Consider the following 17,897-nt stretch of genomic DNA (forward strand, 5'->3'; position numbering starts at 1 on the left):
CTTTCGTTCTGGTCCATGTTCTCATCATCTTCCTTCCCTCACTTCCTTTCTCCGCTTCTTCGCTCCACTCCCTTCCTTCGGTGGCTTGTCTATCAATGTCTACGAACTTTGTGACCCTTTTCTATGACGATTATCTTTAGTTAATACATCTCTCCAGCAATGACTTTGTCCTCTGGGTTTGTTATCTTCGCTCTCTTGCATGTGTCCGTCGTTTTTTTTTTTTTTTTTTTTTTCTGGTCCCCTCACGAAGCCAACTCCATGAATAGTTACATGCTTCCGTTCCTGTTTGTTTCAGATTCATCTGAAGAATGTGAGATTTCTTGCCAATAAGCATGATAAACCTGGCCAGTTTTGTGGCTGCTGTCGCCTCCTGAGCGGTTTCCGTCACTGATTGAGCTATAATTGAAGCGTGAGAGGAGATTGAATAGAATGGTGAAGTTTTGCCAGATATTCATAGATGACTTTTAAATATTGGTCTGATTCACATAAGGTACCTCGGATACATGAACTCTTATTGTCGGTTTTGCTAGTGTTGATTCGCAACCTGCGTGATATTATGTTTAAAGTTCACTAACTTTGCCTATGAAACTTCGCACTGCACATTTCACGCAAATATGCGATATTGCATGTCGTCGCTCAAAACAGCTTACTATTCACTGTTTACACTGCCTATATAATACTGTATCTAAAACTGAAGCTAGCAACCTATTTTTGCGCAAATCTGAAAGCACCAAAATAAGAAAGCTAATTCCATGTACATTTTGTGCAGGCAGCAGCGCATGTCGCGAAGATCTCGGAAAGAGATTTTTTTTTTTTTTTTTTCAGCAACGACATGCAAGTTGAGGTCAATACATCGTTTTTGGGTAACCCACGTCATTTCCGAAAGTAGGTATTGCTAGATGTGAATGTTTCCAAACCATCATCTCACACAACTGATTGAAATGTTCTATGCCCGTCCTTTTATATTGTTCAACACATCTCTTCCAATTCATACTAAGAATTTACTATTACTCGGTATTGTTGGAATGGAAAAAAAAAATTCTTATACTGAAGCGCATTATGTCCTTATGTTTACTGATTTTTTTCTTCTGGAGTTATAACTGACATTACGTCGTTAGATATATTGTAGGCCTATGCATCATTGTATACTTTTTCAATGAGACGGATATATCAAATGTAAAAGCATAGAACGTAACGTTGATGTATTCTTTACCATTGTTGTCCATTTTTATCTCATCTTTACTTTTTCTTGTTTTCCTTCATTGATCACAATTACCGTATTGATATAATTATAAAAAGAAATAATTAATTGTACTGGGTTAAGACTGCAAATCGAAATGAATCTTAAGTTTCTGATATTATCGGGAAAACATGTAAAGTACACTACAAGGATTATACTGTCTGAATCGACTGGGAAAAGTATTCAACTCGTATACAATTAAATATAAACTATTTCTATTTGGCCGACTACCACTTCAGCACGTGTCTGGTAACGCTTTGCAATAATTCACTTTTGAAGTCGCCCGTATTTCCTATGTCATGTTCATACCTATTGTGACTTAAGTTTGAACATTTTCGAAGTTGCCTCTAAAGGTGTGTCCTGACATGAAAATCTCAATGGGGCATAGAAAGCCACGGGCCAAATCTAGATGCTTGTCTTCGTGCAATCTGGCAGACAAATAATGTCAAAAATTAAGTTTTGAATAAAAATGGGCGGACAACATTTATGATCGACAACAATGCAATATATATATATATATATATATATATATATATATATATATATATAAATATATATATATTCATTTATATATATATATATATATATAAATATATATATATATTCATTTATTTATTGGACGGGATCTTCAAGACATATACTAGTGACAAACATAATGTCGAAATCACAGCAAGACACAGCACACAGTCCATACTGAGAAAAATATGGCTATCAGAAATAAAATGCACGAAACTGTCTCATATAGAGGTTGCTAGATGAAATGGTTTGAAATGTGTGCAGTTTTTAACAGAGCATTTGATTTGACTTTTTTTTCTGTTTGTCCAGCTAATGCTAGCTCATCATTACTAATAAGGTATAAGATGAAAACACAATATGAATACCTCTGTGCCTCCTCGATAGTCACTCATCAACTCGCTTAACGGCTCGTAATTGATGCTGATGCGTTCCACCTATAGCATAATGACCAACATGAAAAACGCACATATTCTATAAATTATACAATGTATATATAAATATATAATATTATATATGTATATATATATATATATATATATATATATATATATATATATACATATATATATATATATATATATATAACCTAAAATGATAAATGATAAAATGATAAAATGATAAAAACCTAAAATGGCAATAGATCTCATGCGCTTTCCTCGCCAGGATAAAGCGTTTTTAGATCTATTGCCATTTTAGGTTTTTATCACATATATATATGTGACCCTGCATCATAAAACCAACAAAAAGTCGCCAGACATGGATATTTAGTTCAGAGCAGATTCTGAAGAAGCAGACTCTAAGCTTTAAAATAATCTATTACTCAAGTCAAGTGGACTCTCTTAACCTATCTAAATATTGGAAAGAAAGGACTTGCTCTTTCAGAAAATATGAAAAACTCAAGATTGCTTAGGTCGACCCATTTCACCTATGTTCAGTCCTCACACAAAATCACTGCTTGCGACTTTTTGTTCGTTTTGTGATGCACGGTTATATATGTATATATATATATATATATATAGAGAGAGAGAGAGAGAGAGAGAGTGAGAGAGGGAGAGAGAGAGGAAGAAAGAGAGGGAGAGCTTGCTTCGAAAAGGAGCTAAATCCATCATTTTCAATGGATTAAGCGCCTTTTGGAAACAAGCTCTTCATATACCAGATTTTGATGTTCTCTATAAGGAAATCGTTTCATGACAGCATACTAGATATTTTAATTACGTGTTCTTACCAATATGGAATGACCCATCCACCTTCAATGCAACTGACTGACAAATTGCCCTACATCGACGTAAATAAGAACTGTATCGATCAGTGTTTTAGTGGTAGCTATGATTAAAAGTCATGGGCGTATGTACTCGAGCGGGATTCGAACCCACAACCTCCTGATCTCCGGACAGGAGTCATCTCCACTAGACCAACGAGTTTTCGCTCGACAGCAAGTGTTGGTTCTACTCCTTACAGCATGCAGCGGGTACTTCGTAATTCTTCAAGATACGTACGTTCGAATCCTGCTCGAGTACGAACGCCCATGATTCTCTTTTTTTTCATGGCTACTACTAAAACCCTGATCATTTCGGTGGTTATTTACGACGATATAGGACAATTTCTCAATCAAATGCATTAAAAATCCCTGAGGGAAGAATTTCAAAATGTGAACATCCACCTTCGTTGCAAAGAAGTGTTCATTTTGGTACAATTTCTTTTACAAAACTTTCATTGATTGTCGAGGGTTGGAACGGATTGAGAATACTCATGATTAAAATGCTAATGGTTGAGACGTTTTCTTTATTCGTTTTTCAAACTTTGCAACATCTTCAATTCGAATTTGGGAATTATGCAATTGTGTTTCATCTATCATGGGATTGGCGGATTTCGTATGTCAATGCCATCGGAATGGAAAAACTGCATGGTGAGAAATATCTCGCTCACGGTAATTGATGCTCCCCACCCCTCTCCACCCCCCCCCCCCCATTTTGAACAGGACAGTGTTGGATGAGAATGACTGATTCTTACTCTATGGCGTGAAGCCTGGGAGGCAATTGTCGTGAAGAATGTCCTTGGCAGGTTTAGCTCATTGATGCTGGCACGTGTAAGATGGGGCAGACAACACAGAAATTCAGCCAAGTTTGCTGCTGCTGACTCTGAGACGAATTTTTCCTCTGACATGGTAAATATGTAAAATTCCCTGATCTGTATCAGAAAGAGGGGAAAAAACGGCAGTCACATATTTTTCAACTCTACCGTCCCGTTTTCCTTCGTTCGTTTCTGATTCTCTCTCTCCCTCTCTTTCGGAATGTTCTGAACATTGGTATAACGTATCACGCACTTTACTTGTTACAAATTAGCTGAGGTATATTCTGTGGAAGCAGACAACGAAATAGAATCTACTAAGTTGTGTATTTATTACGATCTTTGCGGTAAAACTCATCGCAATAATAGTAATCCGTTTCTAGCGTACATGAGAAGGATTCATCACTTTAAAAGAAAAACAAACAGACAAACGAACAAACAAAAATCTCATCGTCTGGTATTGAGTTACATTATTGAGCAATGCTAATGGAGTACAATGGACTTCTTGTATCAAAGGTAACATTCTCTATGACTAATCGTCCATTGACAGCAGCATGAAACAATGTAAAGCCTGGAGAGAATAAACCGTTTGACAGATGATAGGAAGGTGTATCATTGTTACTGTATGACTCGACGTCCTCGTAGAGTCATAGACACCTGAGTAGCCTTCGCGTTACGGTATATTGATTCCGTTTAGATTCAAATAATGAGTTGTAAATTGATTCCGTTTAGATTCAAATAATGAGTTGTGACTTAGGGTGGGATTTCACGGAGCACGCGAACGATTTGCGACGGACGCGAATGGCAAAATCCAGCATTCGTATTCTAGTCTGCAAAAGATCGCCAAACGAACGTGAGGGTTCGGAAGCGTCGTCGATTGTTCGCGAATGTCGTTTTTACTTCGGCAAGAATTTCAAAAAAGTTTGATTTTTTTTTTCGAATCTTTTGCTCGTGAATTGTTCTCGAAAGTGTCTTTAAAGCCTCGTCATAATGCGCAAGACCTTCGCAATACACGCGCGATGTTCGCAAAATGTTCATGAAACCCCAAACAGACTCCGAAACTGTGGAGAATGTCTCGCGTATGTTTTGCGAAATCTGCGAAGTTTTTCCGATCATTTTACGACGTTTTGAGACATTCTCGCGAACGTTTAGCGCACGTTTGGGGTAAGTATGACCTATACGTTTTCCACAAATAGAAATCGTAGCATACATCTAAAGATCAAAGAATTATTAACAACTATAGTAACAAAAGAAATTAAAGACTAGGAAAAGAGAAAGAAATGTTTGATATACAAAAAAAAAAATCTCAGAATACGCTTGAGTACGTAAAATTTCATTTTAACTGTAGAGATTATTTGTTGGAGGAACTGCAAAAAAAAAAAATCAAATGCTTTACTAGTGGAGATAGGTATAAGAAAAAAAAATGTAGGCAAGCACACAATAGAGAAATGAGAGAAAAAGACAGGATAAATAGAGGAAAGAAAAAAAAAAATCAACTCATGATAGCTTCCACCTCTCCTTGGGTACATTTTCTCCCATGATTATTGGAAATTTTTCGTTGTTCGCATTTCCGTCGCGTGTTCTTCGTGTACGTAACATGCTGTACTTTAGCAATGATACACACGACATTCGCACATACGTCGTAGAAACTTCGCACAAATTGCGCGAGAATAGTTTTCGGCTTCATTGTCGGAACACATTCAGAGAAAAACTTTTCCGAATGTTGGATTTTGTCATTCGCGTTCTTCGCAAATCGTTCGCGTGCTCCGTGAAATCCCACCTTAACGAATTGCAAATTACTGCTCCAACGCCTTGATTTTTGGAGTCTTTGCTAGCGAGGAAGTGATCACAAATACCTATCACATTTTCGCAAACAGAGTCGTCCAGTGTCATTCTCGGTTAGAATATATTTTAGTATCTTTACTCTATTCCATTTTATCGTAAGAGAAGGATTCATTGTGCCGCATTAGCCCCCCCCCCCCATCCTCTCACTATGAAACTTGTCCGAAAGAAATATTATATCGTTAGTAAAGAAAAGAATGTGTGAAGCATAACTGCATAACGGAAGAAACGCATTCCACTTGATTTCCATACATTTGTCACTGCATGAAAAGCGTTCTTACCTATTCTTTCGTTTATACATTGAATTTCATAATGCTGACTTTGGAGGACTGGAGTTACAAATAAAGTTATGTCAATATCAAGTAAAATAGGATTGATTCTCTAAAGGAGTCACTACACCAACCTACAATACAGACTCTCTTTCATCTATAACGAAAAAAACAAAAACAAAACAAAACAAAACAAATGTCCATTCCCAACACTGCATCACTCATATCAATTATATTCAAATACTACATGTACATACCTGACATGATGATGCTAAGGTGGCGGCTGTTGAGAGGAAACTATTGGTCAAGTAGGCGCATTTCAGTCTGAACTTGGAAAGACGTGGCATAGCACACACCCATTGGGCAAAGTCTTCTCCCACCGAGGAGAGCTTTAGGATATCATCATCATCATCATCATCATAAAGACGTAAGTACAGATCTTCAATCTGAAGAAAATAACGGAATCGAAATGTGGAAATAAAAAAGAGAGATTAATGAATGGTGTGAAAATCGCAAGAAGAAATATTTGAACACGCAAAAAAAAAAAAAGACCATTGCAGAGGTGTTATACACGTTATGATATGTTACAAATTGGTGAACTAATACTCTTTGGCAGCTGACAGCGAAATAGAATCTACTAAGTTGCGTATTTGTTACGATGTTCGCAGTGGAACACATCGAAATGATAATAACCAGTTTCTAGCGTAAATAAGAAGGATTCATCACTTCAAAGAAAAACAAACACACAAACAAACAAAAATCACAACGTCTAGTATTGAGTTACAACATTGAGCAATGCTATGCGACATGGAATTCTTGTAGTAAAGATAATATTCTCAATTACTAATTGTTAAAGACAACAGCTTGAAACAATGTAAAGCCTGGATATAATAAACCGTTTGACGGATGATAGGAAGGTGTATCATTGTAATATTGTATGACTCGACGTCCTCGTAGAGTCATAGACACATGAGTAGCCTTCGCATTACGGTACATTGTTTCCGTCTAGATTCAAATAATGAGTTGTGACTTACAAATGCAAATTACTATACTCCACCGCCTTGTCTTTTGCGGTCTTTGTCAGCGAGGAAGTGATCACAAATACCTATCACATTTTCGCACACAGAGTCGCCCAGTGTCATTCTCGGTTAAAATGTCTTGAAGTATCTTTACTCTATTCCATTTTATCCTAAAAGTTGCATTTATCATGAGGCTGATCGAGGCACAATCATTGCGTAGACGCACACGTAGCGTGCAGTCTTTTGGATTGCAAGATTTCAATATACGACAGAAAAAAAAAAAAAATCATGATCCCGAGCATCTTACCAAAACGATTTTCCCGGTCTATATGATAATTGTTTTAGTAGGCCTAATACACTCCTTTTAGACGTGAGATAGCTACAGCCAGTGACGTCGCTGGTTGTTTTAAAAACTAATTTGCTGTAAGGATCTTTCTTTATTTGAGTGAAAAAAAGATACATTTGTTTATTTCAAGCCAAAATTAACATATTATCATCATTAGTTTTGTGTAGCTCTTTCTTTTATTATGAATGAATTGAATTAAATTGAACTTGCCAAAGTCTTTGCTTGTTAATCCGACACATGTATGTGTGTCTGTGTGCCTGTGTTTCAGTAACGATATCCTTGCCTTATCCCTTCCTATTAAAAGAAAAAAAAAAAGTAATGTGTACAATGTTTACTTCCTGGGAATAGTACAGCGCCACCTGCACAACGTTACCGCATTTATATATATATACATGTATATATATCCCTCCCCTTCTCTCCCTTTTTATCTATCTCTCTCTCTCTCTCTCTCTCTCTCTCTATCTCTCTTCCTCTCTCTCTCCAACTTCCCTCACTCCTCTCTGCGTGCTTGTGCATTCTTTCATGGTAAAAATTCAATAATCACACTTATCGGAGAGAAACATTGTATCGTCAGTAGAGAAAAGACTGTGTAAAGCCCAACCGGATAACGGAAGAAACGCATTGCGCTCGATTTCTGTACATTTGTCAGTGCATGAAAAGTGTTCATACCTATGCTTTCGTTCATACATTGAATGTCATAATGCTGAGGAGGATTGAAGTTACAAATAATGTTATGTGAATATCAAGTAAAATAGGATTGATTTGCTAAAGGAGTCATTGCACTACCCTACCATACAGGCTTGTTTTTTTTTTTTTGTTTTTTTTTTTCATTTCTTGACAAAAAATATAAAGTCCTCTCCCAACACTACATGACTCATATCAATTATAGTCAAATACTACATACCTGGCATGATGATGCTAAGGTGGCTGCTGTTGAGAAGAAACTACTGGGCAAATAGGGGTACATCAGGGCGAACTTCGAAAGACGTGGCATAGCACACACCAAGTGGGCTAACTCTTCTCCCACCGAGGACTGATTTAGGATATCTTCAACACTGCTGCTAAGATGGAATTCCAGATCTTCAATCTGAAAAGAATAACGAATTCGAAATGTGAAACTAAAAAAGAGAGATTAATGGAGTGGTGTGAAAATGGGAAGAAGGAATAATTGAACACGAAGGAAAGAGACCATTGTAGAGGTGGATCGAAGACCATCATTATGATGTAATGTGCGGACATTTTTAAGCTATGGACGTAAGATCAAGCCATATTATTTTTTTTTTCTACTTAATCAACACGCCATATGATTATGTTTCGATAAGAATAGATAACAAATTTATTGGAAGCAGTATAATGTACTCTCCTTTTACACATAGGCCTAGGAGTGTACAAACCCTACCAGCTGAGTCAGTGGATGAAACATGGCTTCGTCATTCCCTATAGTCCGTGATCCTCATACTTAATGGCAGTTAATATCACATGCTTTTCTACCGTTCTTGGTCAGGTTCGGATAAATGCAATGTATTGCCAGTCATAACGATCCACATGTACACCGAGTGAATCAAAGTAAAAATGATATCATAAAACATTATGAATAATGGGTGAAATTGTTAAAAAGATAAGAATCAATCTGATGACCCGTGTGCACAAAAAAGGCGGGACAAAACTGGACGAAATAGTCTCAAAGTCTCCTTGAACAGTAACAAGACATGTACGAGGAGTAACGTCGCGCCATATTTCATGAAGGCAATCTCCAAAGGAAAGAGCATTTGTTGAACATTGTTATTGAACATTAATGTTGCCTAATCAAGAGGAATATATCGTTAGTGGACAATTTAACATTGTAATGTACAGTCCTGTAGCTATACAATGCAAGCAGGATACAACGTACTGTCTGATTTATTACATATCGTTATTCGAAGCATCATATAACACCGAATCAACCAGGCTCCCCGACTTTAACTGAAAAAAAAAGTGAGATGCATACAATAGAATGAGAACATCAAAATTCTTTTTCAAGAGAAACAAAACTTTCGAGCAAATAGCCAGTGAATTAAAGGAAGAGAACAATAAAGCAACATTTATAATTTCCTTCCTTCTACTACATCTACAATGTGTGTCTCCACGTGAATTAACTCCCACATAATAGCGCCCTCACGCTGTATATTGATCACTTCTGTCTGTCTGTAACTGCAGTCAAACTCGTACAGTGCGCTGCTCCCTGGCAAGCTTCGATCTGGGTTCCTGGTATATAAATCTAATAAACTATCACTGTTATTCAAGCAGTTCATCATGCCAGGGCCAACTTCTTTAAAAAAGTATATTAAGTCGATATAGCTGCCTGATGTATCTTGCTACGTAACTTCCGAAAACTCATGCGGTCATGATGACATACACATCTTCCAAGTCTGCTTCCTAAAAAAAAGAATAATTGTCATGGTGACATAAAATTTATCTTGTTATACAAATGCTTTCGTTCATAGTACATTGAATGCCATAATGCTGAGGAGGACTCGAGTTACAATAATGTCTTAAGAATATCAAGTAAAATAGGATTGATTTGCTATTAAAAGGAGTCACTGCACTATTCTACCATACAGGTTTTTTTTTTTTTTTCATTTTTCGAAAAAAAAAAGTAAAGTCCTCTCCCAACACTACATGACTAATATCAATTATAGCAAAAACGGCATACCTTGCATGATGATAATAAGGTGGCGGCTGTTGAGAGGAAACTATTGGGCAAGTAGGGACATTCGAGAGTGAACTTCGAAAGACGTGGCATAGCACACACCCATTTGGCCAAGTCTTCTCCCACCGAGGACTGACTAAGGATATCATCATCAATGCTGCTAAGATTGAATTCCAGATCTTCAATCTGAAGAAAATAACAGAATTGAAATGTGAAACTTAAAAACAGAGATTAATGAAAAGGTGTGAAAATGGGAAAGAGGAATATTTGAACACGAAGAAAAGAAACCATTGTAGAGGTGGATCGAAGACTACCATAGCTATGATGTAACGTGGCACATTTTAAAGCTATATAACATAAGATCAAGCTATATTATATTTTTCTACTTAATCAACACAGTAATATGATTATTTTACGATAACACTAATAACGACGTTATTTGAAGCAGCATAATATACTCCCACGTTTGCTTGTTTGTTTGTTTGTTTTTATACATAGGAGTGTATCGACAGAACCAACGAGTCAGTGGATGAAAGATGGCTTCGTCATTCCCTACAGTCCGTGATCCTCGTACTTAATGGCAGTTAACATTACTCGCTTTTCTACCGTTCTTGGTCAGGTTCGGATCGATGCAATGTATTGCCAGTCATAACGATCCACATGTACACCGAATGAATCAAAGTAAAGATGATATCATAAAACATAATGGATATACGAGGTGAAATTGTTAAAAAGATAAGATGTGCACACACAAAAAAAAAAAAAAAAATTGGGACAAAACTGGACGAAATAGTAGCAAAGTCTCATTGAACAGTAACAAGACATGTGAGAGGAGTAAAGTCGCGCCATATTTTATGAAGGCAATCTCCAAAGTATAGAACATTTGTTGAACATTGTTATTGAACATTATTGGTGCCTAATCAAGAGGAATATATTGTAAGTGGACAATTTAACATTGTAATATAGCTATAAAATGCAAGCATGATACAACGTACTGGTTGATTTATTACATATCGTTATTCGAATCATCATATTATTCCGAATTAACCAGGCTCCGCAACTTCAACTGAAAAAAAAAGTGTGATTAATACAATAGAATGAGAACATCAAAATTGTTTTTCAAGAGAAACAAAACTTTCGAGCAAATAGCCAGTGAATTAAAGGAAGAGAACAATAAAGCAACATTTCTAATTTCCTTCCTTCTACTACATCTACAATGTTTGTCTCAACATAAAGTAACTCCCACATAATAGCGCCCTCACGCTGTACATTGATCACTTCTGTCTGTCTGTGACTGCAGTCAAACTCGTACAGTGCGCTGCTCCCTGGCAAGCTTCGATCTGGGTGCCTGGTATATATATCTATAATAAACTATCATTCTTATTAAAGCACTTCATTATGCCAGGTCAACTTCTTTAAAAAAGTATATTATGTCGATATGGCTGCCTGACGTATCTTGCTACGTGACTTCCGAAAACTCATGCTGTCATGATGACATACACATCTTCCAAGTCTGCTTCCTGAAAAAAAAACAAGTAATGGTCATAGTGACATAAAATTTATCTTGTTATACAAATGCTTTCGTTCATAGTACATTGAATGCCATAATGCTGAGGAGGACTCGAGTTACAATAATGTCTTAAGAATATCAAGTAAAATAGGATTGATTTGCTATTAAAAGGAGTCACTGCACTATTCTACCATACAGGTTTTTTTTTTTTCATTTCTCGAAAAAAAAAGTAAAGTCCTCTCCCAACACTACATGACTAATATCAATTATAGCAAAAACGGCATACCTCGCATGATGATAATAAGGTGGCGGCTGTTGAGAGGAAACTATTGGGCAAGTAGGGACATTCGAGAGTGAACTTCGAAAGACGTGGCATACCACACACCCATTTGGAAAAGTCTTCTCCCACCGAGGACTGACTTAGGATATCATCATCACGGCTGGTAAAACTGAATTCCAGATTTTCAATCTGAAGAAAATAACAGAATGGAAATGTGAAATTTAAAAACAGAGATTTATGAAAAGGTGTGAAAATGGCAAAGAGGAATAGTTGAACACGAAGAAAAGAAACCATTGTAGAGGTGGATCGAAGACTACCAATATGATGTATTGTGGCACATTTTAAAGGTATAGACATAAGATCAAGCTGTATTTTTTTTCTACTTAATCAACACAGTAATATGATTATTTTGCGATAACACTAATAACGACGTTATTTGAAGCAGCATAATATACTTCCCCGTTTGTTTGTTTGTTTTTTTTTTATACATAGGAGTGTATCGACAGAACCAACGAGTCAGTGGATGAGAGATGGCTTCGTCATTCCCTACAGTCCGTGATTCTCATATACTTCTTAATGGCAGTTAACATCATTTGCTTTTCTACCGTTCTTAGTCAGGTTCGGATAAATGCATGTATTGCCAGTCATAACGATCCACATGTACACCGAGTGAATCAAAGTGAAAATGATATCGTAAAACATAATGGATATACTGGGTGAAATTGTTAAAAAGATAAGATGTGCACAAAAAAAAAAGTTGGGACGAAACTGGACGAAATAGTCTCCTTGAACAGTAACAAGACAGGTAAGAGAAGTAAAGTCGCGCCATATTTTATGAATGTAATCTCCAAAGTAAAGAACATTTGTTGAACATTGTTATTGAACATTATTGCTGCCTAATCAAGAGGAATATATTGTTAGTGGACAATTTAACATTGTAATGTAGCTATAAAATGCAAGCATGATACAATGTACTGTCTGATTTATTGCATATCGTTATTCCGAATTAACCAGGCTCCCCGACTTTAACTGAAAAAAAGTGTGATGCATACAATAGAATGAGAAAATCAAAATTGTTTTTCAAGAAAAACAAAACTTTCGAGCAAATAACCAGTTCATCAAAGGAAGAGAACAATAAAGCAACATTTCTGATTTCCTTCCTTCTACTACATCTACAATGTTTGTCTCCACATAAAGTAACTCCCACATAATAGCGCCCTCACGCTGTACATTGATCACTTCTGTCTGTCTGTGACTGCAGTCAAACAGTGCGCTGCTCCCTGGTGCTTCGATCTGGGTTCCTGATACATAAATCTAATAAACTATCATTGTTATTCAAGCAGTTCATCATTCCATGGTAACTTCTTAAAAAAAAAAAGTATATTATTTCGATACGGCTGCCTGACGTTTCTTGCTAAAAATGACTTCCGAAAACTCATGCTGCCGTGATGACATACAAATCATCTTCCAAGTCTGCTTCCTGAAAAAGAATAATTGTCATGGTGACATAGAATTTATCTTGCTGTACAAAGGTCGTTTCCAAATGCATGCACACGTGTACACCTGCAGAAGCACTTACACTCTTTCAACAAGTACCCTTCACAAAATGTGAATGTCGTCTGTACATGAATTATACAGTGAACTCGACCTCACGAGATAGTCATGTCGTTATGGCGAGATGAATTATCTTGCTGAATATGATATGTAGTTACAGATACAGTCAAATCCGTCTACAGGGGCCATCCAATGGAAACAACAAAAGTGGCCGCTATAGACAGGTCTGTGGCCATTTTTAATGTCAACACTTGCATTGTATTATAGCATAAAATACCGCGTGCTATTCAAACAAAAACCACAAGCAAATTAGTTTGCCTGTGAAGCTGTTTGTTTTATAGATACTTTATTTTCTGCAAATCAACAAATCAATCAGCAAATCAATATACATAAGGCACATGATCATGAACATGTGGGAAATATACAAAATAGATTCAAAACAGAGTCGTTTGACTTGCGTAAGCAAAGATATAAAAGGTAATTAATGATACAATATACAGTATGCATGTCTATGCAGCGAGGATTACAACAATTATAATTATGGAGCGATAATGCAGAAGGCCGCCATTGTAAGCATAGCTTGAAAGGATGGCCGGCCAGAGGAAAAGGTAGGGACGTATACTAGTTTCGTAATACTACAATACAATACAAATTCTGCTGCGAAGATAGCAGGGGAAAAACGTGATGGTGGTGGATGTGCGTGCAAGTGCTAGAAAGTGCAGAAGGGCAGATATGCTGGAATGTAGAATAATCGAATTGGTTTGCTGAAAGAGGGAACGGTATGCGATGTTGCTATTTGGGAGACCAACATTAATCATATGAATTATTTGTTTTTAATTTGTATTTGAAGTATACTGTAATAAAATGCGCTTTTTTAAGTTTGCTTTAAATGAAAACAAGGAGGCACACTGTTTCAACTCCTCAGGAAGAGTGTTCCATGTATCCGGACCGTGGTGTCTAATCGATTTTTGAGCAAGTAAAAGCTTTGGATTACTTAAATGAAAATCATGGGAACGACGGGTTGGGTATGAATGAATATGGTCATTGGTTACTAAGGCATTATGAAAAAATGGTAATAAATTTCGAGTGTGTTTATACATAAATATAGCAGTTAGATATATATGTATGTCATGGGCTTGTAAAGTTTTTAGGCGATGAAATATAGGATCGGTGTGAGCCAAAAAATTTGAGTGTGTGCATATACGAAGAGCCTTTTTCTGAAGAATAAAAATTGTATTTAATTTACTTTTGCTACAGTTGCCCCATACAATATTGCAATACATTACATATGGTAAAAATAAAGTGTTATATAACATTATTAAAGTTTGATCATTAATCAAATACTTTATTCTCTTTAAAACACCAGTTGTTTTAGATATTGCTGTAGTAATATTCTGCACATGAGTATTCCAAGTTAAATTGCTATCTAGGGTCACTCCTAGAAACTTGGTTGAGTGTTTCTCAGCAATGTTTATACCATCAATATAAATACTTTTGGGAAGGGTGGGTTGGGACTGAAGAGTATGAAAATGTATAAAACATGTTTTATCAATATTCAATGAAAGCTTGTTACTTCTAAACCATTTCGAAATATTACCTAATTCCATATTAAGTGTGTCAATCAGTGTTGCAATATCCTTATGAGAATAAAAAACTTTAGTGTCGTCTGCAAATAAGATGAAGTTCAAACGAGGGGAGCAATTGGTGATGTCATTAATGTAAATCAAAAAAAGTAGGGATCCGAGGATAGATCCCTGAGGGACACCACATGACACGTTAGAATATAATGAGCGACTAGATTTAAATGCAACATATTGTTTGCGATGACTTAGAAAACTTCTGAACCATGACAAAGTAATCCCTCTCACGCCATAATTCTGTAATTTTCCAAGTAAAATGTCATGATCAATAGTGTCAAATGCCTTACTAAGATCCATAAAAACTCCAATTATATGTTCTTTTTTAATAAGCGCATCAATATTATCGACAGATTTGATTATAGCATAATCGGTAGAAAATCCTTTCCTAAAAACAAACTGATTCGTATTCAATATATCATTTCCAATCATAAACGAGTAAAGACGCTTGTAAACTGCTTTTTCTAAGATTTTCGATAGAACAGGCAACAATGAGATGGGTCTATAATTTTTCACCATTAATGGATTTTCTCTTTTATAGATGGGGATAACTTTGGCGATTTTAAAAGAGTCTGGAAACTTGCCATTAAGTAGGGATAGATTGAATATATGGGTGAGAGGGGCTGCTAGGGGGTAAATTATCTTTTTCAATAAATTCACCCTCAAATTATCGGGCACACAGGATTTACTACATTTCAAATGTCGAACAATATCAATAATTTCAGATTCATTAATTGGAGTAAAAAACAAAGAATTTTGATTATTTTTAGGTAAATATTCTTTATAATGTTTTGTATCATTTATGGGAATCGATGCTGCTAAAGAAGGACCAACATTAACAAAAAAATTATTAAAAATATTTGCAATTTGGTCAGGATTAGTGATAACATTATCATTATGAGTAATACTATCAGGACATTCCATAGGTTTCTTTTTGAGTATTTCATTAGCAGTCCGCCAAAGAGCACTTTTATCATCCTTGTTAGATTCGAGTTTATTTGAAATATATGATTTACGTGAAACTCGAATTAAAGTAGTTAATTTATTTCTATATATTTTATACCTTTTCACATTTTCAGGAGTGGGTTTTCTCAGAGATATCTTATAAAGACGGTTTCGAGTAAGAATGGAATATATAAGACCTTGAGTAATCCAGGGTTGCCGGGCTCTTTTCCTTCCATTTCTCTTGGTAGTTAAAGGAATATGTTTGTCATAATAATCTAATAATTTTTGTAAAAAAAATTCATAAGAAGAATCAACGTCTTGGAGTTCAAAGACGTCATCCCATTGTTCTTCAAATAAATCTTGATTCAATGAATCAACATTTTTTGGTGTTTCATTTCTATACATTTTCAAGTATTGTTTGGGTATTGGGGTTGTTACAGATTTGTCTTTAATCATAAAAATCGGTAGATGATCAGATATGTCTGAATAAAGAATGCCGTTCGTGCAGGTTTCAGTAATGACATTAGACAGTATATTATCTATTAATGTTTTACTATGGGTGTTATTGTTTATTCTGGTGGGTTTATTGATGTGGGGATGCAGTGAGTTGGAAAGTAATATGTCATGCAAATGGGTGGGTTGTAATAAATCTATATTGTAATCTCCCATCAAAAAAAAAAAATGATTTTCTCTCTCCAAGAATTTCATTAGCACATTGATCGAAATTGTCAAAAAAAAGATTGAATATCATTTTGCGGAGGACGGTAAATGGTACCAACTATAATATTTTTCTCATTGTCATTTAAAATTTCAATAAATAAGCTTTCTGCCCCTTGAATATGCAAATCAGTTCGAATTCTGAACTTAATTTGATTATTAACATACATGGCAACCCCACCTCCTATGCCATGCTTTCTGTCATTGCGAATAAAATTGTAATTGTCAATGCCAAACAGGTCCGGGGAATTGGAGTGCAACCATGTTTCGGTAATTCCTATAACGGAAAATGGAAAATCATTGAGAGAATTTAGAAATAATTCAAACAATTCAAAGTTTCTATTCAAACTCCTTGAATTAAAATGAATTAAACTAAAATTAGCACAAATCTGATTTGCCTTATTGACAAAAAATTGACTGTTAAATTCATTAATAGTGAAATACTGACTTGTGTGGTTGACTAGCTGTTGGTCATCTATTCCAAAATCAGAATCCATTTGCAATGAGTAACATTACGTGATCGCAGCATATCATGGTGCAACGGGAAGTGTAGTGCACATCGTATACACGGGGTGTATACGATGAGGTGCATCGGTGCGTGTTGTGCTGTAACAAACAATAGAGGAGCGCTTGAAATGAAATTATTGACATGATCTACAGGACTGCAGAGCATAGACACACAAAAACAAAAATTCAAATAATATGCTACACTTTAGGGGTGACCTAGCAAGTAGTGCGGCTTACACATAATGAAAAATAAACAGTATCATTATGTCAATACAACCTCCTTTCTGAAAGGAATTTGTCATTTTTACAATATTCTTGTCTGACATTATAGAATCAGTCGAGATGGAATCGGGCGAAAGAAAAGAGGAAGAAATAAAGACAGACTCCAGAAGGGGGGGGGGTGGACAAGAGAAATCTGGTTTCGGTATAGCCGTGTATATAATGCGGGTAGAGAAGAAAGGGAGGATATGAAGGCAGATACCGGAGGGAAGAATTTGATGAGAATCTGAGAGCTATATAGGGTAGGATATACGGGTAGATATGACATTAAGCTGTGAAGGCAAAGCATGAAAGAAGAGAAGAACTGGGCAGAACTGGTTGTGATACAGCAGATTGATAGCTGCTGTGGTCACTGAAAACGGGAGGGTACGGTATTCAAATTTGAAGTCCTTAACAACTATTTTAACTAACAATCATTCATAACAAAAGCAATGACAAGGTAATCACACAATAACGCAGCAGCGTAGGACGGCTATACAG

The 17,897-nt window shown here is 36.0% G+C and overlaps 2 protein-coding genes across 2 annotated transcripts in view; both read right to left on the bottom strand.

Moving 5' to 3' along the window:
* Window positions 1-344: 344 nt before the first annotated feature.
* On the bottom strand, window positions 345-6,281 carry LOC140236123 (uncharacterized). The gene is made up of 4 exons (XM_072316097.1): window positions 6,192-6,281; window positions 3,767-3,943; window positions 2,122-2,190; window positions 345-396 (listed from the first exon to the last, which is right to left on the bottom strand). Exons 1-4 carry the CDS (start codon window positions 6,279-6,281, stop codon window positions 385-387), a joined length of 348 nt encoding a protein of 115 aa, XP_072172198.1. The 3' UTR covers window positions 345-384.
* A 3,391-nt stretch (window positions 6,282-9,672) lies between these two features.
* LOC140235881 (uncharacterized) overlaps window positions 9,673-17,897 on the bottom strand; it is a 38,626-nt gene continuing 30,401 nt past the window's right edge. Inside the window, exons 9-10 of the mRNA XM_072315875.1 lie at window positions 9,992-10,174; window positions 9,673-9,714 (exon numbers count right to left, since the gene is read on the bottom strand). Of these exons, the coding sequence (XP_072171976.1) occupies window positions 9,673-9,714; window positions 9,992-10,174 (225 nt within the window). The remainder of the gene's footprint in view (window positions 9,715-9,991; window positions 10,175-17,897) is intronic.

The sequence above is a fragment of the Diadema setosum genome, chromosome 12 (assembly GCF_964275005.1).
Source record: "Diadema setosum chromosome 12, eeDiaSeto1, whole genome shotgun sequence".
Taxonomy (NCBI): domain Eukaryota; kingdom Metazoa; phylum Echinodermata; class Echinoidea; order Diadematoida; family Diadematidae; genus Diadema; species Diadema setosum.